The following is a 16,912-nucleotide window of genomic DNA, read 5'->3' on the forward strand; positions in this document are numbered from 1 at the left end:
GCCGGGGCGGCTTCAAAAACCCCCGCTGCCCCTTCGGGTCCCAGCTGCCGCCGCCCTTCGCGCCCCAGGCCGTCCCACCTCCCTCCTCCCGCCGCGGATCCGCCAGACAGCGAGGCCCCCGGCCGGGGGCAGGGGGGACGCCCCCTCCGGGGCACCCCCCGGGCTCGGAGCCGCCCGTGGGGCCGAGAAGCAGCCCGAGGCCCCAGAGTCTGAGACGAGCCGCCGCCGCCGCCGCCGCCGCCACTGCGGGGAGGAGGGGGAGGAGGAGCGGGAGGAGGGACGAGCTGGTTGGGAGAAGAGGAAAAAAAGTTTTGAGACTTTTCCGCTGCCTCTGGGAGCCGAAGGCGCGGGGACCGCAACGCGCAGCGCTGCTCCGCGAGGCAGGACTTGAGGACCCCAGACAGCAGCAGCAGCCCCCGCCACCGCCTCGGACGCTTGCTCCCTCCCTGCCGCCTGCACGGCATTCCCCAGGCGCCCCCCATTCCGGACCAGCCATCAGGAACCGCAAACCCGATTCCCGCGAAGACTTGACCCCAGACTTCGGGCGCACCCCGCTGCACGGCCCCCCTACTCCCCCGCCTCTCTCCTGAGCCCCGGCGCATCCGAGGACCCTTCTCCGGTATCCGGGATCTCTCTCAGACTTGCCTCAGCTTTCCTATTCAAGATCACCCATCTCTAGTACCAGAGCTCACCCATCTCGGTTTTTTTCCGTGGGATACCGAGAACCCACCCATCAGAGCCTCCCCTCCAGCTCTGCTCCTTTTTCCCTGAAGGCCTCAACTCTCCCCGCAAACAGACCCTCCTATCTTTTCCTCGGGAGACCCCCACCCACCCCAGCCCCTGTAGGGGCGGGGCCTCCCTCTTCCCACCCCAGTCCAGCTCGCGCTCTCGGCTGTGCCGGGGGGCGCCGCCTCCCCCATGCCGCCCTCGGGGCTGCGGCTGCTGCCGCTGCTGCTGCCGCTGCTGTGGCTACTAATGCTGACGCCTGGCCGGCCGGTCGCCGGACTGTCCACCTGCAAGACCATCGACATGGAGCTGGTGAAGCGGAAGCGCATCGAGGCCATCCGCGGCCAGATTTTGTCCAAGCTTCGGCTCGCCAGCCCCCCGAGCCAGGGAGACGTGCCACCCGGCCCGCTGCCCGAGGCCATACTGGCCCTTTACAACAGTACCCGAGACCGGGTGGCCGGGGAAAGTGCCGAAACGGAGCCTGAGCCAGAGGCGGACTACTACGCCAAGGAGGTCACCCGCGTGCTAATGGTGGAATACGGCAACAGTGAGCTCGCAGGGGCAGGGGACCCTGGAGGGGAGCCCCCAGGGGGCGCCGGAGTGCAGGGGTCACGGGGAGGAAACTGCTGGTAGAGGAAACTGGCTGGAGGAAGAGAACCCCCGGGGGCGCCGGGAACGTGTGTGGGGGGAGGGGTCCCAAAGAGGATAGAGCTGAGCTCCCTAACTCCCAAGGTATCTATCTGGTGTTGAATAAGAGATAGTGAGCGAAGTGGACCGCTTTTAGAGGGCGACGGGATCATGCGAGATCGTGCGGGGAGTCCCTTAGAGTGAGAGAAGCGAAGCCATTCGAAAAAGACTTCCCCTTGCAGGGTGCTCGAGAATGCAGGGGTCGTGGGAGCGGGGCTGCAGAGAGGGAGCTCGCTTTGGGAGAAACTAGCACCCCGGCATTTGGAAAAGGAGAGGTAGTGGGGAAAGCTGACTCAGAGTTCAGGGGCCGTGAGGCAGGAAGATTCAAGGACAGAAAAACAGAAGCGAACCCCAGAGGGGTGCCAGGAAAGTAGAGAGAGTGGACCCGCATGCACAGGACGCGAAGAACCCGCGAGGTTGGGGGAGGGCTTAGAAAGAGAGGCGGGGAGGGGGTGATAAATGCGAGGTCGGAAGGGGACGCGAGGTTGTAGGGTGCGGGAAACTAGCGGGAGAGAAGTGGAGACCCTAGGATGTGCCCAGGAGGTGGGGGCGGGGGGTGCCCAGGATGCGCCAGGAGGTGCTCTGAATATTTCCCAGACGGACTGTAAGAGGAGGAAACCCAGAGAGGAAGCGCGCGCCCCCAGGAAACCTACAGTACTGGGTCGTGGGAAGGGGTTTACAGAACGGGAGGATAAGCGTGGGAAAGGTAGACCTGGAATGGGGTAGAGGAGCGACGGATGGTGTCATATGCTGGGAGCAGCAGGGCCCGCCACCCTCCCGCCGCTGGCTGGAAGGGAGAGGGCTGAGTGAGGAGTCGTAGTAGGGAGAGAGAGGTGGGTGGATGCGACTCTGCGAGACCCGGGGGAAAGACCGAGCTGGTAGGGGTTGGAGAAGCCCCACGTGGGTGCCACGCGCGGGCGTGGGGGAGGAGCCTGCGCTTCCGGAAGGAGCAGGAGGACCCCGCAGAGCTCTGCGGAGAGCCTAGACCCCAAGCTCCTAGTTCCTCTCTGCGAGGCTGGGGAAACCCCGGCGTCCGGCTGCCTAGCCCTCCCTTCCCTTTCCTTCTTGTGCCTCGGGGTTGGGGGTGGGGGGTAACGGGGCGGGGATCGCGCGCGGAGCCTGGGGCGAGACGAGGCAGGTCCGGTCCCCGCCCTCGCGACGGCGGCGACTCCCGCCCTCTTCACCCCCAGCTCAGGGCGGGGCTACCCTGGGCCCGCCCTGTCGGCGCCCGCGCGGGTACCCAGGCGTCCCGCTGGGCCCCGAGGCTCGGGGGCGAACCCCGCCCCCCGCTTTTAGTTTCCCTCGTGGGCAGTAGACGTGTGGGTCTCAGGCCCATTTGGGCGCCCAGTTGCGGCTTCAGTCAAATGACATCCCTACAGCCTACCCACCCACATCTCCGTCTCACCTTTTCCGTCGACGCTTCACCTTCGTTGGAGAGGTTTTTCCAACGCTGACACCTTCAGTTGTTCTTCAGCCCTCTTCTGCCTCCATCTCGCTCCCAAACCCTCCGTCTGTCTTCCTATTTGTCTTCTGCCTTTCCGTCTCTCTCTCATCCGTGTTACTCTGTCCCTCTCTGGGTCTCCTAGTTTCTCTCTCCATCTCTTCCCTTTTTCTCTCTTTTTCTCCTCCATATCCTACTCTCCATCTGTCCCTCTGACCCTTCCTGCTCCCTGTATCGCTCTTCCTCCCTATCTGTCTCCTGGGCCTGGGCTCTACCCTTCCGTTTGGGTCGGCTGAGTAACTCTTGGGCCAAGATAGGGCTTATTTGTGAGGGAGAGGGGCCAGCCCCGAGAAGGAGGAGCAGGGGGAAGGAGGCGCTCAAGAGGGTCTTCCTCTGTCTTTTCTCAACATGTCTCCACCATTTCCATGCCCCCATGGCAGAGGCCTAAAGAAACTGCTCCAGTTGATCGTGGCCTGCCCCCTTCATTCCCAGTCCTCAATTTTTCCTGAACTGGGAGTCTTCTTAATTTTGTGTTTCCCTTCCCCCACCCCTGAAGCCATCCTTATCTAGAATGAACTTTGCTTTCTATAACCAGTTAAGGGAGGAAATACTACTAATAATAACAAAAATAATGTCACATTAGCAGGGAGGGAGCATAGCCTAGGGATTAAGAGCATAGCCTCTGATCAGACTGGCCAAGTTTGAATCCCCACCCCACACTGTAGTTTCCTGGCTGTGTGGCTTAGGGACAAATTGTTTCATCTCTTTGCTTCAGTTTGCCCATCTATAAAATGGGTATACTAATAGAATCTTTCTCATGGGGTTGTTGAATACACATTAGAGTAACTACTGTATGTAGACTCTGTGCGACATACTTTATCTGCATCATCTCATCTATTTCACACTGGCATCCTGTCATCAGTCCTTGGCTTATAGGTGAGAATCTGGCACAGAGAGAGGAATTCATCTGCCCAAAGTTCCACTTTGCTTCAATTAGGAGAGCCTGGGTTGGGAGGCAGAGAGCTTGATGTCAAGTAGATTTAACAACTCCAAGAGGGAATGTGACTTGCCCAAGGTCACAGAAGGCAGCAAAGCCATAGTCTCATCCAAGCGCCCTTTATCTCTCTGCTTCAACTTAACTTGCATTTGAGGCTCTAGGTGCTGGGGAGGCCTGAGCAAGCAGAGCAGCCCCACCCTCAAGCCGGCTTTGTACTGAGAGGCCACTTCCTACCTGATGAGAGGGAAGAATGGATAGGACCCTGTTTAAAGAGCTAGAGGAATTTCCCTGGTGGTCCAGTGGCTAAGACTCCAAGTTCCCAATGCAAGGGACCCAGGTTCGATCCCTGGTCAGGGAACTAGATCTCACATGCTGCAACGAAGTGTTTGCATGCTGCAACTAAAGACCCCACATTGCACGAAGCCCGAAGATCCCACACCACAACTAAGACCCTGCACAGCCAAATAAATAAATATTTAAAATAATAATAAAGAGGTGGAAACAAACTCAGAGGAGAAGCTAGTCACCTAAGGTCACACAGCTAAAAAGTGTCAGGGTTGGAGTCCAACCCAGAGCTCTTCGATTTGGGGTACACTAGCTCCCCTGCCCCTTGTCAAACACTGACAGCCCCCCCCAACTCTTTCTGCCTAGAAATCTATGACAAAATGAAGTCTAGCTCGCACAGCATATATATGTTCTTCAACACGTCTGAGCTCCGGGAAGCGGTGCCTGAACCTGTGTTGCTCTCTCGGGCAGAGCTGCGCCTGCTGAGGCTCAAGTTAAAAGTGGAGCAGCACGTGGAGCTGTACCAGGTGGGGGCAAGGGTCCCGGAAGGTGGCCTGGGCTGGGGTGGTCCCAGGACGGCCGCAAGGCTGGTGGCTGCAGGGTCCATGCGGACCAACCCTGAAGGATGAGGGAGCACAGAGTGTGGAGTCTCCCAGAGCCGTAGAATGTTAAATGCTTAGCAGCTGGAATTTTTGGAGCTGGACTCTGAAAACTCAGGACAAGGAAAGTTGGAATCTTTGAAAAGTTGGAGACTTTCAAAACTCACTGTGCCCACCCAGTAGCCACTAGCCACATATGGCCATTTAAGTGGATTAAAATTAAATAGAAGAAAGAATTCAGTTTCTCAGTCTCACTGGCCATAGTTCAAGTGGCACGTAGTCACATGGGGTGAGTGGCTGCTATTTTGGACACCACCGATAAAGTCCATTTGCATCGTCACAGAAAGTTCTCTTGGATAGCTCTGTTCTAGAAGAGTCTCCAGGAAGAGTCCAGAAAATCTGCATTTTCTTGAAGGTTATGTGACCTAGACGCCCTGTCAGATGGAATGTTAGATTCAGTGGTAGATGTTAGATTCTTACGATGAGGAAGCTTTGATATCAACTGCTCGGAATCTAGAGAACTCGGCTTTATGCTGCCAGTTCCCAGGGCGTCATCATTCCTCGTGGATGTCAGGCGTTTGCAACGTCTAGGTTTCTGGCACGTCGGACTCCTGGGTTTGTTGAACTTGACTCTCATAAAACTTCTCGGGTTCATAGAATGTGTAATTCTTGGGGTGCCACCAAGTGCTGGAGTTACAGAATGACTTCGAACATAACTTCTAGAAAGCGATAGACTCTCAGAATTCAGAGCTGTATCGTCAATGACCTCTATGATGTGAGTAGGGGAATTTTAGCCTCATGAGCTGTCCAAGCTGAAAGGAACTGGGTATTTCATCAGTGAGGAAACTGAGGCCAAAAAAGAGAAAGGAATTTTCCACAGCCATCCCGGGATCAGGGGTGGAGGCTGAAATGCCTAGGTGCCTTGAGCCCCAGCCTGGAGTTCTTTGTCCCCTGTCATGGGGTTGGGTGGTTTCTATGAAGCCCCTCAGTGTGGATGTCTGGGAGGTGGACTGTCTGATGGACTGTGTGGAGACCCGTTTTGGGGAGCAGATGGAGTGAGGGGTGCAGGATACATGGGTGTGTGTGGCAGCCTCTACCCACTATCTCACCCAATTCTTCATCCGTCAGAAATATAGCAACAATTCCTGGCGCTACCTCAGCAACCGGCTGCTCGCCCCCAGCGACTCACCGGAGTGGCTGTCCTTTGACGTCACTGGAGTTGTGCGGCAGTGGCTGACCCACAGAGGTGAGGACCACTTGTCTGCCCCACCTCTGTTTTGTAACCCATTATTTGTCCTGGGACCACCCTGCCTAGCACCCCCTGCCTTGTGTTGGTGCTGAAGAGCCCAGACCTGGCCCTCCTCCCAGACACTCACACCTGAGTGATTAATGGTTAATCTATTTCTTGAGCACCTGCATTGTGCTGGGTGATGCTGGAGACACAGAAGTGATGGAAACAGCTTCATCCTGACCTTCAGGAAGTTTGTGCTCCATTGCTTGGATTGGGGGACTTGGGGAAAAGACCTGAAAACCAGGTAGTAATGTCCCAGCGTGGGCAGGGTTGGGATGGGGAGCCCAGAGGAGGTGCCTGATGCAGCCTGGGAGGTCAGGGAGGGCTTCCTGGAGGAGGGGATATTGGAGCGGGTATCAAAGGGATGCATGGGGCCAGCCTGGGAAAGGAGGGAGGGGCAAGAGTGTTCAAGGCAGAGGGATAGGCTGTGCAGAGGTCTCGAGTCCAGGGAAAGCCTGACACACCTGTTCTGTCTGGAAGAGGACTCTGTCCTGTCATGTCGAAGGCGCCAGTGCTCACATCTCCCTTCCTAGTCTCCCTCTCATTCATTCCTTCACTGGGGTAAATGCTAGTAGGTTCCTGCTCCCTGGCTGGCCCTATGCTGGTGGGGTGGGGAAACACAGAGGTAACCATGACAACCTCTAGGCCTGCCCTCATGGGACCCGCACTCACTTCTAGATACCCAGGAAATCTTGCCCAAAGCCCTAGCAGGCCATGATGGCCAGGGGAGGCCATAAGTGCTATAGGAGCCCAGAATGGGCACCCTTACTCCTCTGAGGGGGTTCAAGAGAGCTTTCTGGGTGAGAATGATTGTGTTGAGACTCATGGAAGAGGTGATGGTTTGGCCAGAGGAAAGGATGGGGGTTAGGGAGCAGGTGCATACTGGGACAAGCGTCCTGAGTTGACTGTTGAGTCCAGAGCACCCGATACAGGGTCCCACACAATAGTGGGTGCTTAGGAAAGCATTCATTCAGCCATTCATTCAAGAAACCTTTCTTCTGGGATAAATGTATACATTCAGCTGATTCACTTTGCTGTACAGTAGAAACTAAACACAGCATTGTACAGCAACTACACTCCGATAAAGGTTAATCTAAAAAATAAGAACAACTGATAAATAGTGCTGATTATTAGATACACATATTCTTTCAGAAGGGCTTCCCTGGTGACTCAGATGGTAAAGAATCCACCTGCAGTGCAGGAGACTAGGTTCAATCCCTGGGTTGGGAAGATGCCCTGGAAAAGAGAATGGTTACCTACTCCAGTATTCTTGCCTGGAGAATCCCATGGACAGAGGAGCCTGGTGGGCTACAGTCCATAGGGTCGCAGAGTTGGACACAACTGAGTGACTAACACACTGTTCTTTCAAAAAATGTTAATAAAACCCATTACTTTTTGTTTTGTATGTTAAAAAAAAAAGAAGGAAAACCATTCTTCTGCACCTGCCTTGGGACAGGAGCCTAGGTCCTTGCATCCTATCCCAGCCCTGCCTGTGGGCCTTGGCTTCCTCATCTGTAAAATGGGGAACTTTGGTGAAGATTAAAGGAAATAACACACAAAGAGTGTTTAGAACAGGGTCTGGCGCCCAGCGCACTCAGGAGATGTTTGTTTTTAAGACAGAGGGCCAGGCCCAGCAGGGAACAAGAAAAAAGTTCCCTGCCCCCGTTGTATCCTGCTCTCCACTGAAAACAATGAGGGGAATAAATAGCCAAAGACAAATGTCAGAGCTACAGAGGTCAGTGCTTTGGAGGAAAAAAAAACGTGCTGTCACAGTGCGGGGAGGGGCTGTGTCCCGGAGGGCTTCCTGGAGGAGGTGACCTCAGAGCTGAGACCTGGAGGAGGAGAAGGAGGCTGCAAGGCCAAGAACTGGAGCAAGAGGGTGCAGTGAGGGGGCAGGCAGGGGAAGGGGCAGGAAAGAGATTCCCCCCACACCCCAGGGGTTTGCGACTTCTTCCTCTCCTGCCCACCCGCAGGGATGGGTGAGCTGCCCCCCTCATGCTGGCTTCCCTCTTCCCACTCCCACAGAGGAAATAGAGGGCTTTCGCCTCAGTGCCCACTGTTCCTGTGACAGTAAGGATAACACGCTTCAAGTGGACATTAACGGTGAGGCCCCCTCCCTGCCCCCCACCGACGCCCAGCAGTGATGTGTGTCTGTCTCTGTGTCCTCCCCTGCCTATCCCTGTCATCCATCCATCTGAGTGTGTGTGTGTCCCCAATCCTCCCCACCCGCCTGACTCCCAAAACCAAAGCAGGGTTCAGTTCCGGCCGCCGGGGTGACCTCGCCACCATTCATGGCATGAACCGGCCGTTCCTGCTCCTCATGGCCACCCCTCTGGAGAGGGCCCAGCACCTGCACAGCTCCCGCCACCGCCGAGCCCTGGACACCAACTACTGCTTCAGGTGAGCCTTGCAGCTTCCTGGGCTGGGGGCGTCCTCGCCATCCGCTGAGCGGCCACCGCAGGTTGGGCACCTGGCTGGTGCTCTGCTTGGGCTAGCGTCTCCTTCAGCCTGGAGGGCTCAGGGCATGAGGTCCGAGCCTCAGGTGCTGGAGTGTGTGCAAACTGGGAGTCCTCGGATGTATCGGAGATTTATTAGAATGTGGAACGCCGAACATGTGGGACTTCAGTATTGGAAAGTCACCGTGTTAGATTTCTGTGCTGTGGGCAGGTTGGGCTTTGAAAACGTTGGGATTCTAGGATGTTAGAATTCGGTATTAATTATTGAAATCTGAGAATGTTGGATTCAAGAGCTGCTGGGTTCTAAGAAGTTGGGAATTCAGAACTGAAAGATTGCCTGTGATGGGTACCATTGACCGACTGGAATCTCCCATTTTGGCAGGTTGGAGTCCTTGAATATTAGGTCCAGAATGGTGGAATCCTGTGTTGAACTTTTAGCATCCATAAATGTTAGAGTTGGTGAAAGCCAGAATACTGGCACCTTGGAATGCTGGGACTCAGTCTTACTTGTTTACTCTTGATTGCACTGAATCTTCACTGCTGCTCGGGCTTTCTTTAGTTGAGGAGGCATCTCTTGCTGAGGAGCACGGGCTCTAGGTGCTCTGTCTCCAGTAGTTGCAACTTGCACACATGGGATCTTCCCTGACCTGGGATCAAACCCATGTCCCCTGCATTGGCAGGTGGATTCTTAACTGCTGGACCACCAGGGAAGTCCCCGTGCTAGAGTCTTGTTAGAATCTTGGAAGCCTGTGATCTTAGAAAGTGGCAGCTTGAACCTCTGGGGAGATGGGCTCAGAACTGTGGAATGCTGGAATGCAGTTTTGAAATATTGGAATTCAAGAATACCAAGATCAAAAAAAAAAAAAAAACACAGAATGCCAAGATCCTCGAGAGTGGGGATGTGGGAATTCTAGAAAGTTGGAAAGCTGTTGCTGTGTTAGAATCTTGAGATGCCAGTGTATCGCAGTCTAAGAAAACTGCGAAGTTGTAGTCTTGGAATTTTGAAATTCAGAGTTAGAATATGGCAAATTTAGAATGATAATCTGACCTTGGCCCGCCTCTGCTAAGTACTTTGATGGTGCCTTTGGCCTTTGGTGCATGCACTTCTGTTGGAAAGTCAGCTCTGTTTCCAAGGTCCTTCATCACTAGATCCTACCCTCTGCCCAGCAACCCGATGAATGAATGGATGGATTAAAGTCTGAGTACCAGCCCGCTATAACATTAAGAGAGAGGCAGCCAGCCATGTGAGCGACACAGTGTCACTTAGGAAATCTTGCCAAAAAAATCAAACCTGAAGCCCATCAATAATGGTAGGGCCAACTCCCAATTTTCCAGAAATATAAGGACAGAGAAACAGGTTAAACAGCCACCATGGGCATGCAGCCTGCAACATCTAGATTTTGGGAAACCTGACCCAGTTTCTTCAACAAATACGATACAAAGGGATGAAATAGAGAGATGAGTTTATTAGATGTTTAAAAGAATCTTAAAAGATGTATCAGTCAATAGCCATGTATAGACTTGAGTCTTTATGTATGCAGATGGTTTTTAAATTTTTATTTACTTATTTGCTTTTTGGCCTCGCTTCACGGTTTCCAGGATCTTAACCTGACCAGGGATCAAAACCATGTCTCCTGTCTTGGAAGCATAATCCTAACCACTGGGCCACCAGGGAATGCCTCAAACTTTTTTTTTTTTTAAAGATATTGGGACTTCTCTGGTAGTCCAGTGTTTAAGACTCTGTGCTTCCATTGCAGGAGATGTGGGTTTGATCCCTTGTCAGGGATCTAAGATCCCACATGCTACATGGAATGGCTAAAAAACAGATAAATAAAATAATTAAAAAGATAGTTATGAGATAGTTGAGAAAGTATGGACTCTGACTAGATATTTGATGATATCAAGGAATTACCATTAATTTTTTTGTGTGATGCTGTAAAGTAGTCTAGATTTCCCTGGAGATAGAAATATTTATGGATGAAATAATACGGTGGATGATGTGAGTTTCAAAATCATTCATCAAAGGAGAGAAAGTGGATGCGGGTAGAAATACAGTGAAACTGACCATGACTTGACGTTTGCTGGAGCTGGATGGTAGAGACACAGCAGTTAAATATAAGATTCTCTGCTTTTGTTTATGTCCCATGCCTGTGCTGTGCTCAGTCATGTCTGACTCTTTGCGACCCCATGGACTGTAGCCCGTCAGACTCTTCTGTCCATGGAATTTTCCAGGCAAGACTACTGGAGTGGGTTGGTGTATGTCCGAGACTTTCCGCAATAAAAAGTTATTCTTAGCTTAACCACTATCTCCACTGGGAAGCCTCCGTGACCCCTTTCCCCAACATCCAGGGTTAGAGAGTAGCTGAGGGTCACCTGGAGGGCTTGTTAAATGTGGCCTGCTGTCTCCCAGCCATCCCCACCCCCCAGTTTCTGATTCAGTGCATCTGGGGTGGGGCCTGGGAACTTGCATCTCCCACAAGTTCCCAGGCGATGCTGCTGCTGCTGCCCCAGGAACCCCACATGGAGAGCAGTTGAGTTGGGTAACGGAATCGCACACTTCAAATCAGAGGATCTCAGCACCCCAGCAGAGCTGGACCAGAAATGATAGATTTTTCTGGACAGTCGTTCTTCCCCTTCTGTGAATCTAAGACCTTTTTGAGAAGCTGAAAGCCAGGAACCTTTCCCCCCAGAATATGCCTATACATACACACATATGCAGGCTTCCCTGGTAGCTCATCAATAAAGAATCCACCTGCAATGCAGGAGCTACAGGAAACAAAGGTTTGATCTTTGAGTCGGGAATATCCTTCAGAGGGGGAAATGGCAACCCATTCCAGTAGTCTTGCCTGGAGAATCCCATGGACAGAGGAGCCTGGCAGACTACAGTCCAGGGGGTCACAGAAGAGTCAGACACGACTGAGCAACTAAACAACAACAACACACATCTGTGTGCATGGTTTAGAGAGCTCAGACCCCTCCCTGAGCCTATCCGTGGACTTCCTGATGTCTCCTCGGCCCTTAACAATATCTTATTTGATCTAACGTCCTCTGTATCTTTGTATAGATGAAGGAACTGAGGCCTAACCAGACTGAGGAGGGACCAGGCTGAGCTCACAGGAATCTTAGTTTCCTGACTTCCTTCTTGAGGTCCTGTGGCTCTTGAAAAGGCCCTGTCTTGCCCTGGGAGAACCTGTGGCATCGCCTTCTCCCGCTCTGCTTGAGCTGACTTGGTTGTGCTGGGCAAATGAAGTCAGAGACCTCTGGCTCTGAGCTCTACCACCTACAGCCTACATTTGAACAGACAACATCCCCCTTTCTCTAAGGCTCAGTTTATTCCTCCTTCAAGTGGGAATAATAATATAAGACCTTCCCTGGTGGTCCAATGGCTAAGACTCCACACATCCAATGCAGGGGGCCTGGGTTCGATCCCTGGACAGGGAACTAAGATCCTCATATACCAACCAAAGAATTCGCCTGTTGCTGCGAAGACCTGGCACAGCCAGATACATATTAAAAAAAAAAAAAAGAAGACCTGCCTTGTAGGAAATTCTGTATTGATTTTTAAATAGGAAAATACATGCACATGGACCAAACCTAGAAAGGATATTCAAAGACTCTCCAGTTCTAACCCCTCAGTCCCCCTCCAAACAGACTTTTATTATATTCGTGCAGGCTTTTCTCTAGTTGCAGTGTGGGTTTCTCACTGCAGTGGCTTCTCTTGTTGCAGAGCACGGGCTCTCGAGTGCACGGACTCCAGGAGTTGTGCACATGGGCTCGGTAGGAATAGTTGTGCAACAAGGGTTTTGTCACGCCACAGCATATGGGGTCTTCCTGGACAAGGATCAAACCCCTGTCTCCTTCATTGCAAGGTGATTCTTTACCACTGAGCCACCAGGGAAGTCCGAGGACTGACTTTTGCATCTGAGCCCGGGACAGAGATCATGAGTACGTGGCAGTCGTCTTACCCACCACCACTCTCTGATGTGCTTCTGAAAAGTCTAGCATATTGATCAATTAATTTATACAGCCAACACTTGCTAAGGACCTGCCGTGTGCTGGTGACTATTGTAGGCAGTGGGGACACCTTTAGGGACAAAATAGACAAAAAGTCCTGTCCTCAGAGGAAGACAGGAAATGAAGAGATCAATCTCTAATAAAAGAGCAGGTGGCAGTAAGTTCTAAGAAGGAATATAAATCCAAGAAAGAGGAAAGAAAGAAATCATTGTGATGATTTGTTTTTCCTATTCTGATTTAAACTTTTTATTATGGAAACATTTAAATGTATAAGCAACCAGGATGGTAAAATGAACCCCCATACACTCTCATCTAGATCAACAGGAGTTAAGATTTGCCCCCTTTCAGTTGCAGACATTGGTATATTTCCTTGCAGAACTGAAATGTTGTTATTGCGCTAAATGGAATTAACTATCTTTTTTTTTTCGGCTGTGCCTCATGGCATGTGAGATCTTTCCTGACCAGGGATTGAACCCATGCCCCCTACATTGGAAGCACAGGGTCTTTACCAATGGACTGCCCAGAAACTCCCTAGGAATTAACAATTATTTAGATTGGTATTTTGGGTAGGATCATCCAGGAAGGTCTCTGAGGCAATGACATCATTTGTTTAACTGATATTTATTGAGCACCTACTGCATGCCATGCAGTGTTGTAGGAGGGAAGACATGTGAAGGATGTTTGAGCACATGTATAAATGGAGTGAAGAAACAGAGCCAGAGAGGGTATCTGTGGGAAGAGCAAGCCAGGCAGAAGGAACAGCATGTGCAAAGGTCCTGGACTGGGACTCAGGAACAGCAAGGATGCTAAAGTGGCCAGAGGACAGTGAGAGGGGGAGTGAGGAGGGGGTTGAGATCAGCTAGATCTGGTAGCTCCTTGAGCCTGTGGCGAGGACTTGGGCATTGTGCTTGTTCAGAGCAGAGGGGCAACATGATAGTCTCTAGTATGCGGCCCCAGAAGGCAGGGCTTTGTCTGTTTCGTTTGTACTACCTCCGCAGTAGACCCCAGCCCAACACGCAATAGTTCAGTAAACATTTGTTGCACACTTAGATGTCAGTACACATGGACCTGCACTGTGTTGTTCATGTTACAGCGTGTAGATGCGGTGTGATCTGTGTAGCTGTCCCCTGTGGACAGTCATTTGGCTTCTTTAGGCTTGTTTTTTTTTTTGGCTGCACTGTGCAGCATGCAGTGTGGAACTTCCTTGACCAGGGACCGAATCCATGCGCCCTACAGTGGAAGCTTGGAGTCTTTTTTTGTTTGCTTGTTTTTTGTTTCTTTTTTTTGTTGTATTGAAGCTTGGAGTCTTAACTCCTGGATGTCTCCCTGGGAACTCCTCATTTGGCGCCCTACAGGTGTGTTTGAGCGCTGCCTGAGATAACGCTTATGAGGATGCCCTTAGTGCAGTGCTGGACTAGAGAAAGTGCTTTATCAGTGTTAGCGATGATCACTACTATTACTACAGTTATTGCTGTTATTACCACAGAGGGTGCAAGGGAGACCAAGTTGGATACCGTGCTGGAGGGCAACCAGGGTGAAACACACACACTGCAGGGGAGGAGGGGCAGCCTTCTGCTCTCTTGACAGTGTTTTTCCCTCCCGCCTGCAGCTCCACAGAAAAGAACTGCTGTGTTCGTCAGCTCTACATTGACTTCCGGAAGGACCTGGGCTGGAAGTGGATTCACGAACCCAAGGGGTACCACGCCAATTTCTGCCTGGGGCCCTGCCCTTACATCTGGAGCCTGGACACGCAGTACAGCAAGGTGTGTCCAGAGCCCGACAGGGATGGGGGTAGCAGAAACCCAGGAGGAGAGGGAGAAAGAGAGGTCAAATCAGATGAATTGGCGAGATGGTAGTCAGAAATACAGGGGAGAGGAAGGTTGGAGGGGAGGTGATAATGGGATGGGAGAAAAGCTCGAGGCAGGGTCTGCAAAGTTAGAGACTCAAGGGAGTGGGAGACAGAGATATGGGGAGACCTAGTGGTAAGGAACACGCCTGCCAGTGCAGGAGACACGAGACAGACGTGGGTTCAATCTCTGGGTCAGGAAGATCCCCTGGAGAAGGAAATGGCGGCCCACTCCAGTATTCTTGCCTGGGAAACACCATGGACAGAGGAGTCTGGCAGGCTACAGTCCATGGGGTCACAGAGTCAGACACGACTAATGTGACTTAGCCCGTGGAGACGGATAACTTGGGCAAGGGAGGAGGTGGGGAGATGGAAGGAGAAAGAGAAGGAGACAGATGAGAGAGCAAAAGGCAGGAGGGTAGAGAATTCGGAAGATGGAAGGAGAAAGACAGTGAGATACAAGCCAAGAGTGGAACATGGGGAGAGGAGGAGAACCAGAAAGACACGGAATGAGATAAGACAGAGGGAGATGGGGAGAGGCTGGCAGGGTGGCAGCATCCTCCCCACGACCCCTGACCCTGACCCCGCGCACCCGCCCCGCAGGTCCTGGCCCTGTACAACCAGCACAACCCGGGCGCGTCGGCGGCGCCGTGCTGCGTGCCTCAGGCGCTGGAGCCCCTGCCCATCGTGTACTACGTGGGCCGCAAGCCCAAGGTGGAGCAGTTGTCCAACATGATCGTGCGCTCCTGCAAGTGCAGCTGAGGCCCCGCCCCACCCCAACAGCCCCCGCCCCATAGGCCCCGCCCACCCGGCAGGCCCGGCCCCGCCCCCGCCCGCCTCACCAGGACTGTATTTAAGGACACAGCACCCCGCCCCCCCCCATCAAGCCCACCTGGGGTCCATTAAAGGTGGCGAGAGGATTGGGTCTCTGTGTCGTTGGGCGCCAGACTGCGTTCTCCCTTCCGACGTTCTCTCACCCCCCTCCCTCCCTCTGCCTCCTCCTCTCTTTGTCCACCATTCATTTGCCCCTCTTCACACAAAAACTTCCTTTGCGCTTATGTTCCTCACTACTAGTGAACATTTAGATTTATTTATTGTTAGGTTTCTTGACTGAGCACCTTGGACCCTATTTTAAGTGTCTTACATTAATTAACTTTTTAAACCACCATAACAAAGCTCTGAGGTAAAGAGATTGATAATACCCACTTTAAGAAAACCGAAGCCCAGAGAGGTTAAGGAATTGTTCCTGCCCACCAAGAACCTACTTTCTGGGGAGGAGACAGACATAGTAACATTGTGCAAAAATAGGAAAGCAGGATGGGCTAGAGATGGCTTTGGGGAGGAGGGAGGGCTTCTTGGAGGAGGTGGCATTTGGGACTTGAAGGAAGCCAAAATGGCAGCTTGGGGGAGGATGGGGGAGGGTGTTCTTGGTAGGAGGACAAAAGCAAAGGCCTGGAAGTGAAGATGAACTTGGGGTAAGCTACACAGGAAAGAGGCCAGTGCGGTTAGAAGGGAGGGGCATAGGGAAGGGTGTTAAGATCTGAGTCAGAAAGTAACACAGGCCAGAGAGTAATAACAACAATTCTCCAGGCCAGGTATGGAGCTTCTAGCTCACGGCATTCTCCCCACAGCTCAAGAAAGCAGGGGTTGGCAAACTATCTCCCGAGGCAAATTCTGATGGGCTGCCTGTTTCTGTAAATAAAGTTTTACTGGACCACAGCCACGGTCGTTCCCTACTGTACTGTCTGGCTGTTTTAGTGCTGCAAGGGCAGAGTTGAGTAGAAAGTGTGCAAAGTCAAAAACCTTTACTATCTGACCCTTTATAGGAAAAGCCTGATAATTCCTGCTACAGGGACCATTTGCTCCCCACTCCACAGATGGGAATACTGAGGCACAGAGAGGTTAAGTGACTTGTTAAGGTCACACAGCTAGCAAATGGCAAAGCTGGGATTCGAATCCAGGCAGCTGGAGTTGAGGGTTTATGCACACGACTTCTGCACTGATCCCACCTTCCAGTTCCCCATCAAGGAACCTGTGAGAACCTGTTCTCTGAGCTCTGTTTGTTCCCATCTGCTGGGGTCTTGCTGGTGAACTCTGCCCTGCTTCCTCTTTCTCTGGCCTCTCAGTTTCCCCTCTTCCTCCCTGGTTTCAGTTCCTGTCTCTCCCTGGCCCTTCTCCTTAACCTGTTTTGCCCAGTGACCCCCGTGGGGGAGGATGGTGTGAGTGCTGAGCTTCCTTTGTTGGGGGCAGGGGGACAGCAGCTCTAGGTCTGGATGTGAGTCCCAACATCTGCCCCCTTCCAGCCCAGACCAGCAGTAGACGTGTGGTCACTCCTCTTGCCCCAGGTCTGGGAGCCATAAAGGGCCGGGCATGAGATGGGGGACCAGAGGAGGTCTCTATTCAAGGAAGTTTTGCCATTGTTAGCAGCCTCTGGTGTGAAGATGCCGGCAAGGACATGAGGATATGAATAGTAGTCACTGCAGCCCCACGAGGATGTGGCATATGTATGCACACATTCACACAGAGGTTCAGATATGGGTAAAGGTCCCACAGCGTCCCAGTCGCCTGAG

General features: G+C 52.5%; 1 protein-coding gene across 2 annotated transcripts; it reads left to right on the plus strand.

Moving 5' to 3' along the window:
• The first annotated feature begins 46 nt into the window (after positions 1–46).
• TGFB1 (transforming growth factor beta 1) lies at positions 47–16,078 on the plus strand. 2 transcript variants are annotated; one of them, XM_040252755.1, is made up of 7 exons: positions 47–1,273; positions 4,503–4,663; positions 5,864–5,981; positions 8,052–8,129; positions 8,276–8,426; positions 14,106–14,259; positions 14,946–16,078. In XM_040252755.1, the coding sequence occupies exons 1-7, from the start codon at positions 919–921 to the stop codon at positions 15,102–15,104; spliced, it is 1,176 nt and encodes a 391-aa protein (XP_040108689.1). In that variant the 5' UTR covers positions 47–918; the 3' UTR covers positions 15,105–16,078. The 2 variants fall into 2 exon arrangements, with proteins under 2 accessions (XP_040108689.1, XP_040108690.1); XM_040252756.1 differs by having other exon boundaries at positions 48–1,273; positions 8,279–8,426.
• The last annotated feature ends 834 nt before the right edge of the window (positions 16,079–16,912 follow it).

The sequence above is a fragment of the Oryx dammah genome, unplaced genomic scaffold (genome assembly GCF_014754425.2).
Source record: "Oryx dammah isolate SB20612 unplaced genomic scaffold, SCBI_Odam_1.1 HiC_scaffold_13, whole genome shotgun sequence".
Taxonomy (NCBI): domain Eukaryota; kingdom Metazoa; phylum Chordata; class Mammalia; order Artiodactyla; family Bovidae; genus Oryx; species Oryx dammah.

What these genes read in the sequence shown, in the direction of transcription:
- TGFB1 (XM_040252755.1), top strand. Translation starts at nt 919, where the DNA reads ATGCCGCCCTCGGGGCTGCGGCTGCTGCCGCTGCTGCTGCCGCTGCTG. An exon ending in GCAGTGGCTGACCCACAGAG is followed by an intron (nt 5,982 to 8,051) that starts GTGAGGACCACT and finishes CCACTCCCACAG; the next exon opens with AGGAAATAGAGGGCTTTCGC. An exon ending in TGGACACGCAGTACAGCAAG is followed by an intron (nt 14,260 to 14,945) that starts GTGTGTCCAGAG and finishes CCCGCCCCGCAG; the next exon opens with GTCCTGGCCCTGTACAACCA.